At 36.4% G+C, this 19,793-nt stretch overlaps 1 protein-coding gene across 4 annotated transcripts; it reads right to left on the bottom strand.

The window, feature by feature from the left end:
* Positions 1–687: 687 nt before the first annotated feature.
* slc33a1 (solute carrier family 33 member 1) lies at positions 688–13,993 on the bottom strand. Of its 4 annotated transcripts, none has more exons than XM_005159215.6 (7): positions 13,775–13,993; positions 8,893–9,670; positions 6,573–6,775; positions 4,982–5,166; positions 4,191–4,308; positions 3,160–3,375; positions 688–1,455 (listed from the first exon to the last, which is right to left on the bottom strand). In XM_005159215.6, the coding sequence occupies exons 2-7, from the start codon at positions 9,626–9,628 to the stop codon at positions 1,288–1,290; spliced, it is 1,626 nt and encodes a 541-aa protein (XP_005159272.1). In that variant the 5' UTR covers positions 9,629–9,670; positions 13,775–13,993; the 3' UTR covers positions 688–1,287.
* Between the last annotated feature and the right edge of the window lie 5,800 nt (positions 13,994–19,793).

Consider the following 19,793-nt stretch of genomic DNA (forward strand, 5'->3'; position numbering starts at 1 on the left):
ATAGACTTTAAGAATGATGAATAAAAACGTTTGTTGTTGCTGTTTAAAAGTATATACAACACTCAAGATCCCTCTCCCTAAAGCCCTGCCTTCATTATATGATATAAAACAACAGAATCAGCATTATAAAAACAAAGAAACGTTTTACAGTACAGTATTTTAAAGAGTTGATTTACTCAGAAATAAAAACCAAATAATAATACAACGTAATTAATAAAAGAATTATCATTTTTTGGGAAAATCATTCTCTAAACATTCAACAATCACTAAATACCAACTTGTAGTAAAAGTGCTGGTGATTGGATAAACACCCACGTCGACCATTAACAGCTGTTACTCTGGTAAATTATAGACTTCGCTCTTAAGTCTAAATGCTTCATAGAAAACATAATGATTAATTTTACTGATGTGGATTTTGGTTGGGGGAACAAACTTTGTTATTCCAAAAGGTTTCATGAAAAATCTGCAGCACACACTCAATCGGCATTAAAGCACTGGCCTGTAAAATGCATGGAAAACAGCAAATAAAAAAAAATAAATAAACAAAGACAATACAAGTGAAAACAGAATATGGCAAAATACATTTTTCCAGGCCATTGATTAAATTGTATTATATTGTATTATATTATATTATATTATATTATATTATATTATATTATATTATATCATATACACTTGCTTATTAAATTGATACCTTCATTAAAGGCAAGTGTACTTAAAATAACCACCTCTACTTCTGTAACCATTTTTAGTAGTAGAACATCAACCAGTTTCATTCCCAACTGGTTGACTGATGATGTGGTATGTTTAACACTTCATAAATATTAACATCCCACCAGAAGAGCTCAATTAGAATCAAGATTTTCCTGGAAAAAGCTGAAAAGTTAATTTTGTAACTACTTTGTCTTACATATATCATTTATGAAACGGAAGGCTGATTGTTTTTGAGGGTGGCGCTTGCATTAGAAACAGAAATGCAAAAGGCACAGGAACTCAAGTACTCAAGAGGCAACCAAACAGTGAATGTCATGACATTTCTATCATGTATCATATCATGTACCATAAGCTAGAGCCATTTCTAGTTTTATAGTTCTTCAATTTTTTTTCAATAAAACCCTGAAAAATAGAACATATTTGCTAATAATTTACTAGCAAGGTGTTTACCAATTTCAGTTCAAAGCCTCTCTACAGGCCTGCTGTAGTATGATGAAAACAAGCAGTCACTCAAGGAGGGAAAGAGAGGCATGAAGTAGCTTTAAAACAAGAGGAAGAGTTCATTCGAGATTGCTATTTAGCAACCCTGCAATGCCACGCAGAGGGACTTTCTTCTTGTAAGCGCTTCATTCTTTTCCCAAAGAAGATCCACCAGCAGAGGCCAATCAGAACGCACACCACAGACTCCACATAGTAACCGTCCAATGATGTGACACACGAACCACCTTCTCTGACACAGAGCTGAAGACAACACACACACACACACACACACACACACACACACACACACACAAAAACAAACTGGTTAAGATCTTGCTTATAGTTGAGTACTACAAACCAATTCCCTTCACCATTAATGACAATACTGTTGTTCATTGTTAGTTCATGAACTATGTTTATGCTTGTTAACACTGTGTTATTACCAAGCATGAATTTGAATGTTAATACTACTTTAGTAAATGTTGAACTTTGATTATTAAATGCTGTACAAGTATTGTTCATAATTAGATAATACTAGTAAATGCATTAACTAATGCAGAGATGCCCGAACTAAGGCCCACCATCCCATCTGAGAAGAGAATGTGAAAAATAATGGGGGTGGTTTAGATAGTCATTTCTAATCTAATGTAACCTTTTGTTTTTTTGTTTTATTGTTAAAAGCTAACTGAAATTAAATGTTTAAATTAAGCGGTGTAAATGAATCAGATTTAGTTTAAATATACATTTACATTTACATTTAGTAGATGCTTTTATCCAAAGCGACTTACAAATGAGGACAAGGAAGCAATTTACACAACTATAAGAGCAACAATGAATAAGTGCTGTAGGCAAGTTTCAGGTGTGTAAAGTCTAAGGAAAGCATTAGTAATGTGAGAATTTTTTTTTTGAGTACAGTTAGTGGTAGTGGAAGACTAAATAGTTGAGTTTTTAGTCATTTCTTGAAGACAGCAAGTGACTCTGCCATTCTGATGCAGTTAGGGAGTTCATTCCACCAACTGGGCAGATTGAATGCGAGAGTACGGGAAAGTGATTTCTTCCCTCTTTGGGATGGAACCATGAGGCGATGTTTATTCACTGAACGCAAGTTTCTGGAGGGCACATAAATCTGCAGAAGTGAGAACAGATAAGAAGGAGCAAAGCCAGAGGTCGCTTTGTAGGCAAACATCAAAGCTTTGAATTTGATGCGAGCAGCAACTGGCAGTCAGTGCAAACGGGTGAGTAGGGGAGTGACATGTGCTCTTTTCGTTTCATTAAAAACCACTCGTGGTGCTGCGTTCTATACATACTGTCACTCGCTGGATAGAGGACAAATCAAGGCAAAGGCAGATTCTGCTTGACTAGTGTATTCAGCATTAGACTCCACTGTCATAAATGCGATTGATTATGCTTGCTGAAATTTTACATTTTATACTGCATTATTTAATATGATTTAAAGTAATGTTTTCAAAAAAATTATGGAAACTTTAATATAGTTTGGAACACTTACCTTCGGCCCACACAAAAAAGTTTGGGTACCCTTGAACTAATGAAACCTTAAAGTGTGACCCATAAACTACAGTTTGTTTTTAATTGCATCATTGCTTCATTGTATTTATTTCCAAAATGATTCTTATTATTTAACCATATTCACTGCCCTACGAAATTATCTCAATCAATCTAAAAAAAAAAAAAAGAAGTCAAAATAAAGTTATTAAAGACATCTAACAGATGAACAAACCACAGTGATCTCAAAAGAGCTTTGGTCACAAATCTACGTTTGATATTGATGTCATGTGATACTAATGTCATGTTTAAACCCCTAGCTAATGCACCTTTCACTTTTCACAGATTTACAAAAAAAAAAAAATTCAGTTCTTTTAATTAGAAAGTTTCCCCAAGCCGGAAATGCAACCCATAATTTAAAACGCAGTAGGCATGTGCAGAAAAAGGTATAAAAGCACTTACTCCTGCTTCTTCAATGGAGCTGCACGTCTGTCCAGGGGCCCCGTCACACTCTTTTGAGGTGAGTGGGTCCACCAGCCATAGAGCCAGTGTTGAGGGCCAATTCCCTCCTAGATTAGTCACAGTGTTCAGAAGGGTCATGTAGGTGCCCCCAATCACAGGGTCACTGACCTTGGCATGAAAGGCCATGCAGGCAACATACATGCTGTATAGTGCCACCTAGTGGACAAAGACATTTCACAATAAGCAGAAGCTAAAAAAATTATGTACAAAAATTATTATACAGTTAACGGGATTTTATTTATTTATTTAATTATTTATTTATATATTTATTCATTCATTTATAGGAATGTATTCAGTAACTTAAATAATAATGTTATATTGGGAAATAGAATTGTCTTTATTAATAATAAAATAAATAAATATAATAATAATAGTTTATTAGTACTATTATTGCTATCATATCAAGTTTTAGATACTAGACAGTAAAGTAAAGTAATAAAAATATAATAATAATAATAATAATAAAAATCTTGTAAACCTTGTATTGATCAAAGAAACCTGATTTTTTTTAAAAACTGTAAACAATATAATAATAATAATAATAATAATAATAATAATAATAATAATAATAATAATAACAACAATAACAACAATGAAAGTCTTGTAAACCTTGTATTGATCAATGAAACCTGATTTTTTTTTACAAAACTGTAAACAATATAATAATAATAATAATAATACAGCAATAATAAAAATAATAATAATAACTAAAATAAAAATAATAATAAATGTTACTTGTGCAGCAAATCAGCATATTAAGATGCCGAAATGTAATTTAAAATGTACACTTTAAAAAAATGATCACTTTATAAATGTATGCATTAATAAACATAAATATGTAATAATAATTTAATTATAAATGTATAACTACAGTAATAAGAATAATAATGATGCACAAATGATGTAACAATGATTGAATGCCTCACAAATGAAGGCATTAGCAGCATTTCTGCTGACTATTGCAGACTAACCTGATGTACTGCATAGCTCAGAAGCACAACAGCATAGTAATAGACAGGAAAGCCCTCCTCCTGCCGAACACTTGGGGTCCACCAAACCAGCAGGGCATATTCTAGACCAATCAGTAACCTTTGAGGAACACCAGAAAAGCATGCATCCAGTTACTCTTACAAAGCCATGCATCTCCACTGATGATTACACATGAGGCTGGTCGAAATCAGTAACCCTGTTTCTATCCACTGGGTTTTATGCACATTTCAGGATTTTGCCTAGACCACATAATGAAGTCAAACATTAATATGCTCATAAATGTTAAAGATGTGCAAAAAACAACTCAGTTAAGTAATTTTTAATCCATTAATATGTGCATAAACTGTGATGGGAACACAATTGCTGAATTAATTCCTTGATGAAAATCAAAAGAGAGAAAGATGTGATTTTGTCTTCTTTTCCTCAAAGATTATAAGAATTCATCATTAATAAAAAGAAATGAAAATGTTTAGCACCAAAAAAAACCAATTAAGAATAATCCTGTGTCCTTTGATGATGTGAGTAACTGCTGATAAAAATTAGACGCTCTCATCGTTATAAGGTGCAAAAGGTGACTGTGTTCAGAAACATTTTTTGCTATTCTGATGTGCGTTTCCCAAACAACAACATAACTCGCGGCTGAACTATCAATGTTTCCCAAAACCGCAGCTGCTTTGTCAAAGATCAAAATTCTTAACTTTGGAACATAGCGAATGATTGTGTGTGTTTGTGTGTGTGTGTGTGTGTGTGTGTGTGTTGGTTTAGTTTGTACCTAAACGGAAATGCCTTGTAGAAAATGTCGAGTGGACGTGGGCCAGCTGTGTATTTACTAATAACCAGAGGCAGCAGGATCTGCAGAGGCACCATTGGGACTGCCAGCAGAGCTAGCTGCTCTTTTGGAACTCCAGCTTCCACTAACTTCAGCCCCGTCACGGCATCTGCAGCGGAGAATCCCACCTGAAAGAACAGACGATGAGAGACTGATTTGCACAGAACTGCAAAGTCACAGCAATCAAAGCAGTTAAAACAGGAGGATGACCATAATGAAACTCAAATAAGTAATTATATATAATATCAATGAGTAGAAAAAAGGCACAAAGTAAAAGACAGTGGGCAGTTTATTAGAATAATCATGTGACATTAATAATGAGAGAAAATACTGCTGAAATTCATCTTTGCAATCACAGGAATAAATTTCGCTTATAAAAAAAAAAACCTGTTTGTTGTAACAACATTCTCTAAAATGTCAAATTTCCAGATTTTTGCTGACTTTTACTGACAAAAAAGCAAACAAAAAGGCTTTTGTGCTTTAAATATTATTAAAATAGAGCTTAAATTAAATATTAAAAATAAATTTAATAGGCATTATGAGTGTAACAAATGGATTAATTAACTCAAATTTAAATTTGAAAAAACATGATTTAAAAATGATACAGTATAGACAGACAAACAAACAAACAAACACGCACGCACGCACGCACGCATACATACATACATACATACATACATACATACATACATACATACATACATACATACATATACATACATACATATACATACGGCTTGACATTAACACCCATCAACCAGCCAAATGCGGGTAGATTTTAGCTGTGGCAGGTTAGGCAGTCACTCCCACTAGCCACTTTGACTGGTTGAAGATAATTTTGAAATTGTAGTTGTTGTTTTTTTTTAAAGGCAGAGTTCAATAATAAGTATTGCCCAATGAGGGGCTTGTGTGTGAGATGACAATAACTTTGTAAGCATGAGCAAAAGAAAGCAGGTGAAATCACAACCCATTTGCTAATGCTCATTGAGCAAGGTCATATGATGAGGCATGTGGAAAAACAATCTAAAATCTAAATAATGTAATTTTAGCATGGAAAAGTAAATAATTTTTTTGCATAAATTATATCTGTTCTGGTTGACAGCAGTGACTATAAGCTGTTGAAAGTTTTATAAACATTGAATATAACAGCTATCTGAATAATTTTTTGATTGATTGTAATCCATTAAATATATTTTCCATCAAAGTAATCTGACGTTATCAAGATCAATTTGTTCATATTTGATACATTGAGTTCTTATTATGTTTTTGAACATTTTTTTTATTCTAGTAAATAAACTATGATAATGTGACAAATGCTGATGTCAAAATAGTTTCCGATATTTCTTTTAAAAACATCTTAAAAAGCTTAATTATTGTGTATTTATTTATTAAATAAGCTGTTTAAAATGTCTTACAATGTCCCATTTCTAAGCCTCAAAGCTCAAATACCTGTTGCATAAGTAAACAAGTAACAGCATTTAATCCAGTTCAAACAGAAAGTTGCCTATAATGAGGCTCAGAAAACTGATGTTACCTTAGCAGTCAGTAGTAGGGCACAGAAAGTAAAGACGGTGGGCATTTTAATGATGGAAAACAGAAGTTTGTAAGTCTCCTTCACACCCTGTGTCTCCTCTTTGGGCTTCTTCTTAGCGGGATGGGGTTTGCCATTTTCCTTCTTCAGGACAGCGACCAGAGTGGTGGACACCATAAACACAATCCCCCAGAAAAACAAGAAATCTGAGACACAGCAGAACAGAACAAAGTTCAAAGTATCAGTAAACCTGCTCACAAGATTACATTTATAGAGGTCTACGTAATATTGAAAATAAAGTCAAACATTTAGATAAAGGTTTTATGTTTTTTAAAGAGAGTCTCTTATGCTCAAGGCTGCATGCCTTTAAATTTAAAAAAAGAGATGGAAAACTAAATATGATTAATTATTATTATGGTTAAATAATATTACAATTTCAGCATTAGCAGCACAGAATCACAAACTTCTTCAGCAATCATTCTAATATGCCTTGATATTAAAGGGGACTTATTTTGCCCTTTTTTCCAGATCTTTAAGATAAGTTTCTAATGTCCCTAAAGTGTGTACATAAAGATTAATCTCAAAATACCCCAAAGATATTTTTTAGAACTCTCTAAACTAAACCTTTTTTGGTATTGATCCAAATTAGGGCTGCACAATATTCCAAACATTTTACATTGTGATATTTTTTTTTCTCTGCAATATATATTGCAATATTATTTCAACAGATGACTAAATTAGCTCTATTTGCTAGGTCATTACTTGGAATGGTTTTGAGGGGGAGTGAAAGATAAATATATATTCTGTAATTTTTATTTATGTATATAAACTACAGTCGTAGTTTCCGTAGGTTCAATTTCGCAGTGTCTCCACAAATCTTGTGTTTTGACCAGTGGTTTCGGTCCATCTATAATCCTAACTCGCCACTGCATGTGTTGCGATGTGACTGTTGCAGACGCACACATTGTGATTTTGATACTCAAACAATATATTTTGTGCAGTCCTAATCCAAATTGTGCCATTTTTGATGACTACAGTAACTTTGACTGACTTCTTTTCAAAAGGGGGCTCTTTTCAAATTGTCAAGTGGTTGAGAAGGCAGTCTATGGAGAATCCGGTGTTCATTTGTGCATCCTAAACCTCCACATTTATAGTCGCTGACAGTATCTTGAGCAAGTTTGGCGTGAAAACTCTAATGGTGCGTTCAAACCAGACGCAGGTAAAGTATCATGAGTGTTATGTCCATGTGAATGTTAAGTCTAACAGCTGTTAGCTGGCGAGTGAAGTGAGTGAACTCAAAATGTTTATGTGTCTATTTATGGGCGAATAGCGTTATTTGTTCAGGTGTGCCATGTCTGGTGTAAACACAGCATAACTACGAACCACTGCTTCTCCTTAAGGTCTGTCTATGCTAATAGGTAGACATTTCCCCTCTGATGTCAATAATATACATACAATTAATTTTTACCATTAGAGGCTATTTTCACACATTTAAACCACTTATGAAAGTGATTTTTGCATAATAGGTCCCCTGTGAAGGGAACATTCACCCAAAAAGGAAAATCCTGTCATTTAGGCACACTCTATTTGTTTCAAACATGTTTGAGTTTTCTTCGTTCTGTTGAAAAAAAAAAGAATTTGGAAACAGATAGTCATTGACTTCCATAGTTTTTTGTACTGTGGATGTCAGTCCTATCCAGTCCCCAACATTATTTTTTACAATCTGTTAAACAAACAAACAAAAAAAATATCTCAAAGTTTTGGAACCACCTGATGGTGAGTAAAATTTAATGGTTATTGGTACTCAATGATGGTTTATTTTATTATTAATGAATAAATAAATAAAAAGTTGCTACAAGAAGTCATTTTGAATTATTATTTAAGAACAGAGTTAATTTAAGAAGATACACATTATTATTATTTTTTTATTCTAAGTGTATTTACTGCAATTTTTATTATAAAATGTATTTTTTTTTCATACAAACACCAAATTAAATATGTGGTTCATCAATATTTTCCTCTCGAAAACTCTCATCAAAATAATATTAATAATAATAATAATTATTATTATTCTTTCTTTCTTTAGAAAGAAATCAACAAATTCCAATAATCATGTGCCATTAACCATGCGAGTAATCGCTGCTGAAAATTCAGCTTTGTCATCACAGAAATATATGATTGTTTTTGAAACAGAAAGCAGTTCTTTCTATTGTAATAATATTTTCCAAAATGTCAGTATTACTGTATTGTGATTAAAATTAATGCTGCCGTGACGAACATCAGAGGTGCATTTCAAGAACATTTTTACATCCCTTAAACATACCTGAGAGTGTAACAATTCCCCGTTCCTGAGGCTCAAACCTCAAATACTTGTTGCAGAAATCAGCCGACTCCAGAGCCAGAAACAGCACATTTCCCAGGAAGTATCCTGCCGTCTGACCCACAGAGTTACAAGTGGAAGCATAACCCACATTTTCCCTGGACAGCATAGTCAAAGCCCAGCCATCAACGGCAATGTCCTGCGTGGCTGCGAGGAAAGCCAGCAAGAAGAAGACTGCGGTTAAAGTAATCACATCCGGCCCCTTCTGTCCATCCGTCTGAAGCATGGAGTCAACGGTCAATGACAGATACAGCATAAAAAGACCAAGCAGGTACTGAGTAGGAACCAGCCAGGACTTCCTCCTGCCAAACTGCTTGAGATACACAGAGTCCACCAGAGGAGCCCAGAACAACTTTAGACTGAAGGGCCAAAAGACGAAGCTGAAATAGGCCTGGTCTTTATAGCTGACATTCTTACTCTGCATGATGAGAGGAATGCTGCCAGCCAAGCCTAAAGGAATGCCCTGAAGCACATACAGGAACAATAACAGGGACACATTGCCCAGTTCTCCTTTAATCCCTTTGTGTGTTTGCGTTCGTCCATCGGCTCTGTCAGAGTTTGGAAGAAGAGCCTCTTCATCTCCCCCAACTTCTAGCTTGGACTCTCTTTCCCCCATGTTGAGCAGCACAGGCTTCCGCTGCCTCCCGTTCTTGTGTGTGAGAGATTCAGACAGTTCCATCTTAATCTGCCGGGCATCAATCCAGATATGGCCTCAAAACACCTGAAAGGACAAAAGATGATGAAAAATAAACCTGCGTTTCTGTTAGGGGAACTTTCATTCAAAACAACTGAAATAAAATCTTGTCAAATAATTAGGTCACACAACAAATGATGCATATCCATAATAAAAACTAAGTGAGATGTCTGGCTTTCAGAGTTCCCACGCTTAGCCAAGTTCAATGAATTTTTCTTGACTTTCACTGACTAAAAGGATGAATTTCTTAATTAAACAGAATGAATGGAAAATAAGGTTTTATTGTGCTTTGCATAATAATAAAATAGTTTGTGCTGGAATAAATTTTTTTCATGACATTATAAGCCATTTAATAAAAAATGATGGATAATTTACCTCAGACCTTAAAAAGAAATGATAATAAACAAGAGCACTCATTATTTCAAAATCATCAAAATTATCTATTTTAATTTTGATGATTTTGATGACAACTAATGAAAACCCCAAATTCAGCATCTCAGAAAATTATAGTATTACTTAAGCCTAATAAAAAGAAATATTTGTTTTAAAATCTAGGCCAACTAAAAAGTATGAACATAAAAAGTATGAGAATGCAAAGCACTCAATATTTAGCTGGGGCTCATTTTGCCTGAATTACTGCAGTAATGCAGTGTGGCAGGGAGTCAATCAGTCTGTGGCACTGCTCAGGTGTTATGAGAGCTCAGGTTGCTCTGATAGTGGCCTTTAGCGCTTCTGCATTGTTGGGTCTGGCATATAGCATCTTTCTCTTCACAATATCCCATATATTGGGTTAAGTTCAGGCGAGTTTGGTAGCCAATTAAGAACAAAGATACCATTGTCCTCAAACCAGGTACTGGTAGCTTTGGCACTGTGTGCAAGTGCAAAGTCCTGTTGGAAAATTAATTTTGCACCTCCATAAAATTGACCAGCAGCAGGAAGCATAGAGTGCTCTAAAATGTCCTGGTATAGAGCTGCATCGACCTTGGACTTCAGGAAAAACAGCGAAGCAACACCAGCAGATGACATGGCACCCCAAACAAGCATTGACTGTGGAAACTTTGCTCTGGACTTTAAGCATTGTGTGCCTCTCCTATCTTCCTCCTGACTATGGACCCTGATTTCCAAAGAGAATGCTAAATTTACTTTCATCAGAGAACAAAACTTTAGAGTATCAGCAGCAGTCCAGTCTTTATCCCAGGTGAGACGCTTCTGATGCTGTTGGTTGTTCAAAAGGGGCTTGACACAAGGAATACAACAATTTAAACACGTCTTGCAAACATCTATGGCTCTTGAAGCACTGACTCCAGCTGCAGTCCACTCTTTGTGAATCTCACCCACATCTTTGACTGGGGTTTGTTTCACAATTCTCTTCAGGAGTACAGGGTGCAGTTATCCCTAGTGCTCGTCTTTTTCTATACCACATTTTTTACTTCCATTTGCCTCCATTTATGTTCTTGGACACTAGGGGTGTCACGATTTCGATTTTTAATCGAAATCGTGACACCCCTAGTGTCCAAGAACATAAATTCGATTTTTAATCGAAATCGATCGAAATTTATGCTCAATTTTGATTATCGAATCAAAAAATAGAATCGTCGATGCTGCCACGCCCCCATGTCACGTCAGCTTGGCTTGCCAAGCGGAAAAATAACAGGCTTGTTGAAGTGCTTGTTAAACTGCAGAAGCAGGAGACCCGGACAGAACTTAAACCCTCTCCTCTTTCAATGAAGTCGCCGGTGTGTAAGCATTTTGGATTTCCAGTGAGTTATGTTGACAACGTTCATGTTGTCGACAAAAAACGTTCATGTTGTCGACAAAAAAAACACAGTTTTGCAAGCTCTGTTATGTACGTATTACGTACGGTTCGTCCGATAGACAACACCGGCATAGCGATCCTCCGCCCGCCCCCGTTGCAAATCCGCTCGCGAAAAGTACACACTCAGGCCCTGTTTACACTGTCTTTGTTTTTAAATGGCATTTTAGATTTTAAAAATCGACAACGATTTGACATCCACAGTGGCGTGTAGCATTTCTGAGCAGCCCTCCTTCCACTCTACCTCTGAAAATGCACATCACGTGACCACACAGACACAGACGCACTCACAGCCATGCGCTCAAGAGAGCAGGTCCAGGCAGTCAGAGGACTGCTTCAATCTTTCACTCACTTGTACTTAGTCATTTTAGCGAACACCTTAGATACTGTTGGCTGGTTCCTGTTGGTTGTGCGTCTTTTTTACCGACGCCATTATAACGACACAGATCACTGCCTATTCACGAGTCTCGCAGAAAAAGTGATTGACGGGTGGTAATTATGTGCATCTTGCCTTTATTCATTTACTGTATGATTTGTTTATGGGTAAAACAAAGACCATCCAGGTCAGGTAGTTTAAACGGTAGGCTACAAATAATTAATTGGTCATTAATTAATTAATTATTCATAATCGAAAATCGAATCAAATCATGCCTTTAGAATCGAAAATGTAATCGAATCGAGGATTTGGAGGATCGTGACACCCTTATTGGACACAGAGCTCTGTGAATAACCAGCCTCTTTTGCAATAACCTTTTGTGTCTTGCCCTCCTTGTGCAAGGTGTCAATGATTGTCTTTTAGAAAACTGTCAAATTTGCGGTCTTCCCCATGATTGTGTAACCTACAGAACTAAATTGAGAAACCATTTAAAGGGCTTTGCAGGTATTTTAAGTTAATTAGCGGATTAGAGTGTGGCACCAGGTGTCTTCAGTATGAACCTTTTGACAATATTCTCATTTTCTGAGATACTAAACTTGGGGTTTTAATTAGTTGTCATAAAAAAATATCAAAATTAAAAGAAATAAACACCATTATACAAGTTTTACATCTTAAATTGAATTAGTGAAATAAATCAACTTTTTGACGATATTCTAAATTATATAACCAGCACATACACACACACTTGCATGCACGCCCACACACACATATACATATACACATATATATATATATATATATATATATATATATATTTATATATATATATATATACATATATATATATATATATTTCAAATATAATTTTAATGTGACTATCATAAGCAGCATATCTGTGACAAAAGTTATTTTGAGATCACTGCGTTTTGTTTCTCAAGATCAATTTTTTGTGCCCGCTGTATCTCTTACAGTACAATAATATTCAATATACATCTGTAATATTGTAGCAGATTAGATGCAGGTTATAACAAAGTTAGTCCAATAATTTAAGCAAAGCACCATCATGGGGAGTAGAAAACGTGTAGATAATGCTGAATATTTAAAACTAAGAAGTATAGGGAAAATACCTGGCATCAGAACACTTAACGATACACGTAAAAGAAAAAACAACTGGGTCCCACTTTATATAAAGTGATCTTAACTAATATGTACTTACACTGAAATGAATCATTTGTTACAATGTTATTGTGTAAACACATGTTCTTGCCTTGAACCCAAGATTAACTAAATACCTGCATGCAGTTACATCTGTATTTGATTAACACCGTTAAAGCAAGCCATACCACCAAACCTGTCTCTAGAGCACCAGAAATGTTCTGCAATACATCATGAACACAGTACATCATATTTACTTTCTGAAGCAAGTACATAGTAGTTAAGGCCACCTGATATGAAGTGGGACCAACAACTGTCATGATTCTTACATCACATAAACCTAAAGAATATGAATTTTAGCAGTTAAGAGATGCTGTTTTAGACATTTATTCAAGGTTATTTTTATAAGAAACTCCCAGAACTACAGAAAAAAAACTACAGAAGCTCCCTGCCATTAAACCATCACAAAATAGCAGTTTTCATTCTTAAGCTGTAGAAAGCTTGATGTAAAATAATTTAAGTGTAACCTTAGATATTTTCATTTAAGATGTTCACCGAAACTTGAGAACAATATATAACTTACTCAACCCAAAATAGGCTCTCTGACATCAAACCAGCCAAAACACATAAAACGAGGAAGAAAACAAGAAAAATGCAGCTTGTCTTAATTCTTATAAACGTCAACAGATAACAGTTCGTGCCAGATAATCCTTAATAACAACATACACGCTTAGAACAAGAGGATGACACAAGCATGGGATGGTAAATTATACTGATTCATGATTACCTTGCACTATGATGACAAACCACATGACAAATCAAGACATCAGTGAATCAATGAGTAAAAGCTTTACATGAATGACGAAAAAACTCACTGACGGCAAATGAGCAGCACTTTGCTGAGACAAAAAATATCCACACAGATATGTAATATACCTAATGTTTACAAGGCGCAAGGAAGCGCAGTAAATACACCTGACTGCTAGAATGAGAAGGAAGCCGGGGTGGTGCGTCGGTGAAATGTGTCCGTATAGTTCAGCTGACGTGTCTTACGGTGTCTGTTTTTAGTTCCACCTGGTTTCATGTAGCCTCCTAGCCTAGCTTGATGTAAAGAGAGAAGTGTGCTTTGTTCACACATACATTTCACAGTTAACTTATATATTAACTAAACAATTATTAGTTTATTGAGGAGCTGTAAATATGCCGTGGTCAACTGAAATTGCGAGTTGTTATAGTTAGTCGATTACAAAAAAATTAAAAAATTAAAAATTAAATAAATTAACTACTGTGTGGTTGTGAGAAAATAGGCTAACAAATGCTGGGTTCCACACAAGGGAAACATAAAGCAAAGCAAATGTAACTTCTTAGTTTTTATTTATTTATTTATTTATTTATTTATTTATTTATTTATTTATTATTAATATTATTATTATTTACAAATTTAAGTGGATTGAACATAAAACAATTAAGTTGTCCCGCCAAAACCCCAAGAATTGTGTTTACACAAAAGAAGCTGTCCCTCCTCTCCAAAAAAAAAAAAAATAAATAAAAAACTGTCAAGAATTGGGTTGTTTCAGCTAATTTTATATAAATTGTTTAAACAAACAGAAAACGTAATTTTTTGAGTTCATTAAGTCAATTAATAAATACAAACTTAACACTAGCAGAAGAGCTATTTTTAAAAAAAGAGCTATGCATAACTAACATATAGGCCTACTATTGATCTTATTCTCCGCAGACGAGCGGGCGCTGCCATTTGAATCTTTTTGGCACGAGACTTCCGGTCTCATTCCCTTCCATTCATTTTTAGACATTAAAAACTGCTCGTTTCGCTGTTTGATGTTGCAAACTGATATTTCCTTGTTATATTATTCTACTTGGTCTGTATAGTCATGCAAACATTTGTTTGTAGAGCAAGTAGTTTGACCGTTTTTTGCCGTTTATTATTCCTTGTCATTTCTCCCATAGGCGACTGAAACGGAAGTTTTAAGACAATCGCGAAAACAGGCGCACTTCCGCATTTTAGAATAAGGCCAATAAGATACATAACTATATATGTAACACCTCTGGTCCTACACCACCCAACTCGCTCCTAGCTGGGATCGAATGGTGATCTTCCACATGGGAGTCAGTTGCTCTAACAAGGAGGCTAAAGATCATGGCCTCTAGCATCTGTCGCTAGAGCACCTTTAGATGTCAGAGGAGAGAGGTTTACTTGCACAGCACTAGCTGGCCTCCGTTACATATACATAAGCTACACAAGTACTTTTACATGAGACATTAGCCCCTTTCACTCATAGCCCACAGACCTACAGATCATGTGTTAACAGGTCCTTTTTGAAATAACTGGTAAATTCATTACTGCAATTTTCCAGAAAGAGAAGTTGTAACGTTACTGATAATTTGTCGGAATGCTGCGCTGTGTGAATGCAAAAGGAAAATTGCCGGAAAGAGAGCATTCACGTTTAGAATGCACTGTAAGACTTCTACTCCAGCTAATCAGAACATTATTCACATCCATGCTGTTTATGAAAATAAAAAACCTTTGAATAGTTTTCCAGACCCATTTAGCTGCTAGATGTTGGTCAGATAATGTTTCTATGTTCCTAATGTCATCTGTGAAAAAAAATGATCAATTAAATGTTTATGAAAAACTGCTATTTGTTTACCTTCAAGTTCTGCTTCAGTTGCTTGACGCGTGTACACGTGAAGCAGCCAGTGAGCACCAGGATATTGCATGAGAGGTTTTAAAGGTGAATATTGTGCAAAAGAGGTATTTAAAGTTTTAATACTGTGCAAGAGTTATTTAAGGTTGAAGCAAGCAGTGCAACATGATTGTGGTAAACATCATTTTCATCATTGAGTTCTTGTAAAATGGAGTTTAAATAAAGTGTCAGGTGCATAGTAGAGAAGAGTTTTTGATTTTCTTAGTTTGTGTGAATGGCCTTACTTGTCTAATACAAATAGTTTTATATGGTGTATTCTTTATTCCATTTACTGAAAAAAAATGGAAAAGACCTGTGAAAACATTATTAACATGACCATGACTAACCTAATAAATAAAAACTAAATAATTTATTAATAAAATAATATAGAGACATTTATAAATGAAAAAAGTGTATTATTTGAAAATAAACTGGACGACAAGGTGGCGCAGTAGGTAGTGCTGTTGCCTCACAGCAAGAAGGTTGCTGGTTTGAACCTCGGCTGGGTTCGTTGGCATTTCTGTGTGAAGTTTGCATGTTCTCCCTGCGTTTGTGCGGGTTTCCTCTGGGTGCTCCAGTTTCCCCCACAGTCAAAAGACATGCGGTACAGTTGAGTAAGCTAAAATTGTCCGTAGTGTATGTGTGTGAATGATAGTGTATGGGTGTTCCCCAGTGATGGGTTGCAGCTGGAAGGGCATTTCCTGCGTAAAACATATGCTGGATAAGTTGCCACATTAGCACACTGACACAGCCCTATTCACAGACATGCACATTCACTTCTTATATTGGTGTACAGATGATGAAATAATATAAGCAGTACCATATCACGAACTTGCAAACTCCACAAAGAAACACCAATTGACCCAGCCGAGGCTTGAACCATTGACCTTCTTGCTGTAAGGCGACAGTGCTACCCACTGCGCTGCCCCCTTTCGAGACTATTTTGGTTAATTTTATGCATTTGGCAGCGTCTGATTTTAGAGCAATTTTTTCTTTCTCTGAGCTTTTTAGCACTGCCTTTCTTTTTTTACGATCCATCTCTGACAATTAGCTTGTGTTGCACTTACTGTTTGTTTGACTTTCTTGCCAGATATTGATTACGTTCGTGTAACCTCTGATTGGGCCGGCCCATCTCGAAACCAGCCGGCCATTGCAGATTGGGCCAATGCTTAACATTTATTATTATTACTATTATTATTATTTCTATCATCATCATCATCATTATGATATTCATCTTGCAAGAGATAAAAACTGCCTGCATGTAAAAACACTACATATAAAAAATAATTGTAAAAAATGGCATACATTTACTACATTTAAAAAGTGACCTGGCCCTTCTTTAAATTGCTAGAATCGCCAGATGGCCAGTCCACCCCTTTGTGCATGTATAAATAAATCACCATCCAACTCCAAGTCAGTGTGTTCATTCATTCATTCATTTTCTTTTCAGCTTAGTTACTTTATTAATCCGGGGTCACCACAGCAGAATGAACAGCCAACTTATCCACCATATGTTTTACACAGCGAATGCCCTTCCAGCTGCAACTCATCTCTGGAAAACACCCATACACACTCATTCACACTCACACATTATGGACAATTTAACCTACCCAATTAACCTGTGCTGCAGCACCCGGAGGAAACCCATGCGAACGCAGGGAGAACATGCCAACTCATGAAATGCAGAAATGCCAACTGACACACAGAAATGCCAACTGACCCAGCCGAGGCTCGAACCAGTGACCTTCTTGCTGTGAGGCAACGGCACTACCTACTGCGCCACTGCCTCGCCCCCAAGTCAGTATTTCATATATTATTTATATTAAAATGTAATGACCAAATTTTCTCAAAAAAAGTCCTATAAAATAAAGCACACATGACCACAGCCTGAATGTCCTATTCTCAAAAGGCCACAGATGCATGTGTGTAATTATTTAGCAGACATAATTGAAAGCAAGAATGAAACTTTATCTTTATCTGTATGATATCCGTATAATGTAACGTGTTTATGTGTCTGCATGTTATATTAGTATAATGATTAAAAACACTAATCATGTTAAAAACTTGGTTTGTGCTCCTTTTTATCAGGCATTTTTACTTTGACTGTGAAAGACATCCACTGTTTCCTCTCTTCAGTGATAATCAATGACTTTATGGCCAGTGTGTGTGGAGGCATGCAGAATCAGTAAAAAGGTTTGCATGTGACAGAGGATGTTGAATAAAGACATGTGATCAGACGCGTGAGTGTGTTTTTTTCATTAGTGGCCAAAGTCACAGCATTCATGCATTCATTTAAGCAGCAATTTTTAGCTAATTTTCCTGCATTTTTTTCTTCTTCCCTAAACCAAGACATAACTGTACACAGCTGACAAAGAAGACTGAGAGACTGCCAAATTCTATTTTAAGATTTGAATACCTCAAATCTGAATTTGGGCAGTGCCTAGAATGATCACTGTCATAATATGTGGAGGTGCAAAGTCAACATTAAAACAGAACAGAGAAGCTAAAAATGGAAAACTAAATTACAGTTTGTTTTGTTTGTGAATATGTTTATTATGGATTATTACTATTATTCCACGTATTCAGAAACTATTTGTTAAATGTTTGTTTTATTGCAATAGGAACTCTCTTCTAAGATCCAAACTTTATATGAACCAGTTCAATTCATTTTACTCAAGTGCTAAGCTGTTTTTATATTGTAATGCAATGTGTATTTTTATTTAGCGCATTTATTGTGGATTGCCATACACCCAAAGCTCTTCACAATCATGATGGGGGTCTCTCCACACCACCACCAGTGTGCAGCATCCACTTAGATGATGTGACGGCAGCCACAGGACAACAGTGCCAGTGCACTCACCACACACCAGTATTGGTGGAGTGGAGAGACAGTGATAGAGCCAATTCGCTAGATGGGGATGATTGGAGGCCATGATGGGTAAGGGCCGATTGAGGGTTATGAGAAGTGCCATGGGATTTTTTAGTGATCACAGAGAGTCAGGACCTTGGTTTAATGCAGGGGTCTCAAACTCAATTTACCTGGGGGCCGCAGGAGGCAAAGTCTGGGTGAGGCTGGGCCGCATAAGGGATTTCACAAAAAAAAGTCCTCAAATGTCATTATTAACAGTTTTAATTATTTCTTCTGAACATGAAGTGTCCTGAACATTAATAGAACATTGAGTGAAGATTATGAACAGTTCTTCTGAACAGGGCATCTTTTGCCTACTTCTTGCTGCCAGAGACTTGACAGCGCTTCTTCTCACAAATCTGAACCACATTTGGCTTTAGAGCGGAAGCAGTTGAGACCCTCAGTATGGCTTGAAGATGATCATCATTAAGTCTAGACCTGTACTTTGACTTATTGAAGTCCTAGGGAAAAAGGGGGGGAACTCACTCAAAACTTCCATTCCCTCACCTAAAAAAAAGGCGTATATATGTATAAATAAACACCCCCACCCCACTCCAGTCACATCAGTCTGTACCAGTCTGTATCTACCTATAATATCAATATATATAAGATGCAGGGCAGGCACGTGCACACATAGGGCTCAACCTGTGCAGAGCACATGCCCTTTTTAGTCTTGCATAGAAAGTGCGCTTCCAAAATGATCAAAAGTGCCCCCGCGACACGACACACCCTCGGTCCCGCCCTTCAGTAGGCACGCGATAACACCGCTCTTGAGTACGCGTGCGACAACACAGCTGATCAGAACGCGCGCGACAACGCGCATTGAGTGACAAGCGCGCTGTGTACGAATAGAATCAGCAGAGCGGGGAGCGCTCTCTCCCCGCTCCGCTGATTCTGTCAGAGTACAGCGGTCGGCGCGGGCCACAAAATATTGCACTGAGGGCCGCAAATGGCCCGCGGGCCGCGAGTTTGAGACCCCTGGTTTAATGTCTCATTCGAAAGACGTCGCCCAACTACAGTATAGTGTCCCCTTCACTTTACTGGGGCATAAGGACTCACACAGACCACAGGTTGAGTGTCCCCTGCTTGCCTCACTAAGATCACTTCCAACAGCAACATAGTTTCCCCATCTGGTCTCCCATCCAGGTACTGACTAGATGTGTAACCAGTCTTGGGCTTAAGGGTGATATGGC

This window comes from Danio rerio, chromosome 18, assembly GCF_049306965.1.
Source record: "Danio rerio strain Tuebingen ecotype United States chromosome 18, GRCz12tu, whole genome shotgun sequence".
Classification (NCBI taxonomy): Eukaryota; Metazoa; Chordata; class Actinopteri; order Cypriniformes; family Danionidae; genus Danio; species Danio rerio.

Excerpts from the sequence above, each read along its gene's own strand:
- slc33a1 (XM_005159215.6), bottom strand. The coding sequence starts at position 9,628 with ATGGAACTGTCTGAATCTCTCACACACAAGAACGGGAGGCAGCGGAAG. Across the intron at positions 5,167-6,572 it reads CCCTACTACTGACTGCTAAG|GTGGGATTCTCCGCTGCAGA; the intron begins GTAACATCAGTT and ends CTGTTCTTTCAG. Across the intron at positions 1,456-3,159 it reads GCTCCATTGAAGAAGCAGGA|CTCTGTGTCAGAGAAGGTGG; the intron begins GTAAGTGCTTTT and ends TGTTGTCTTCAG.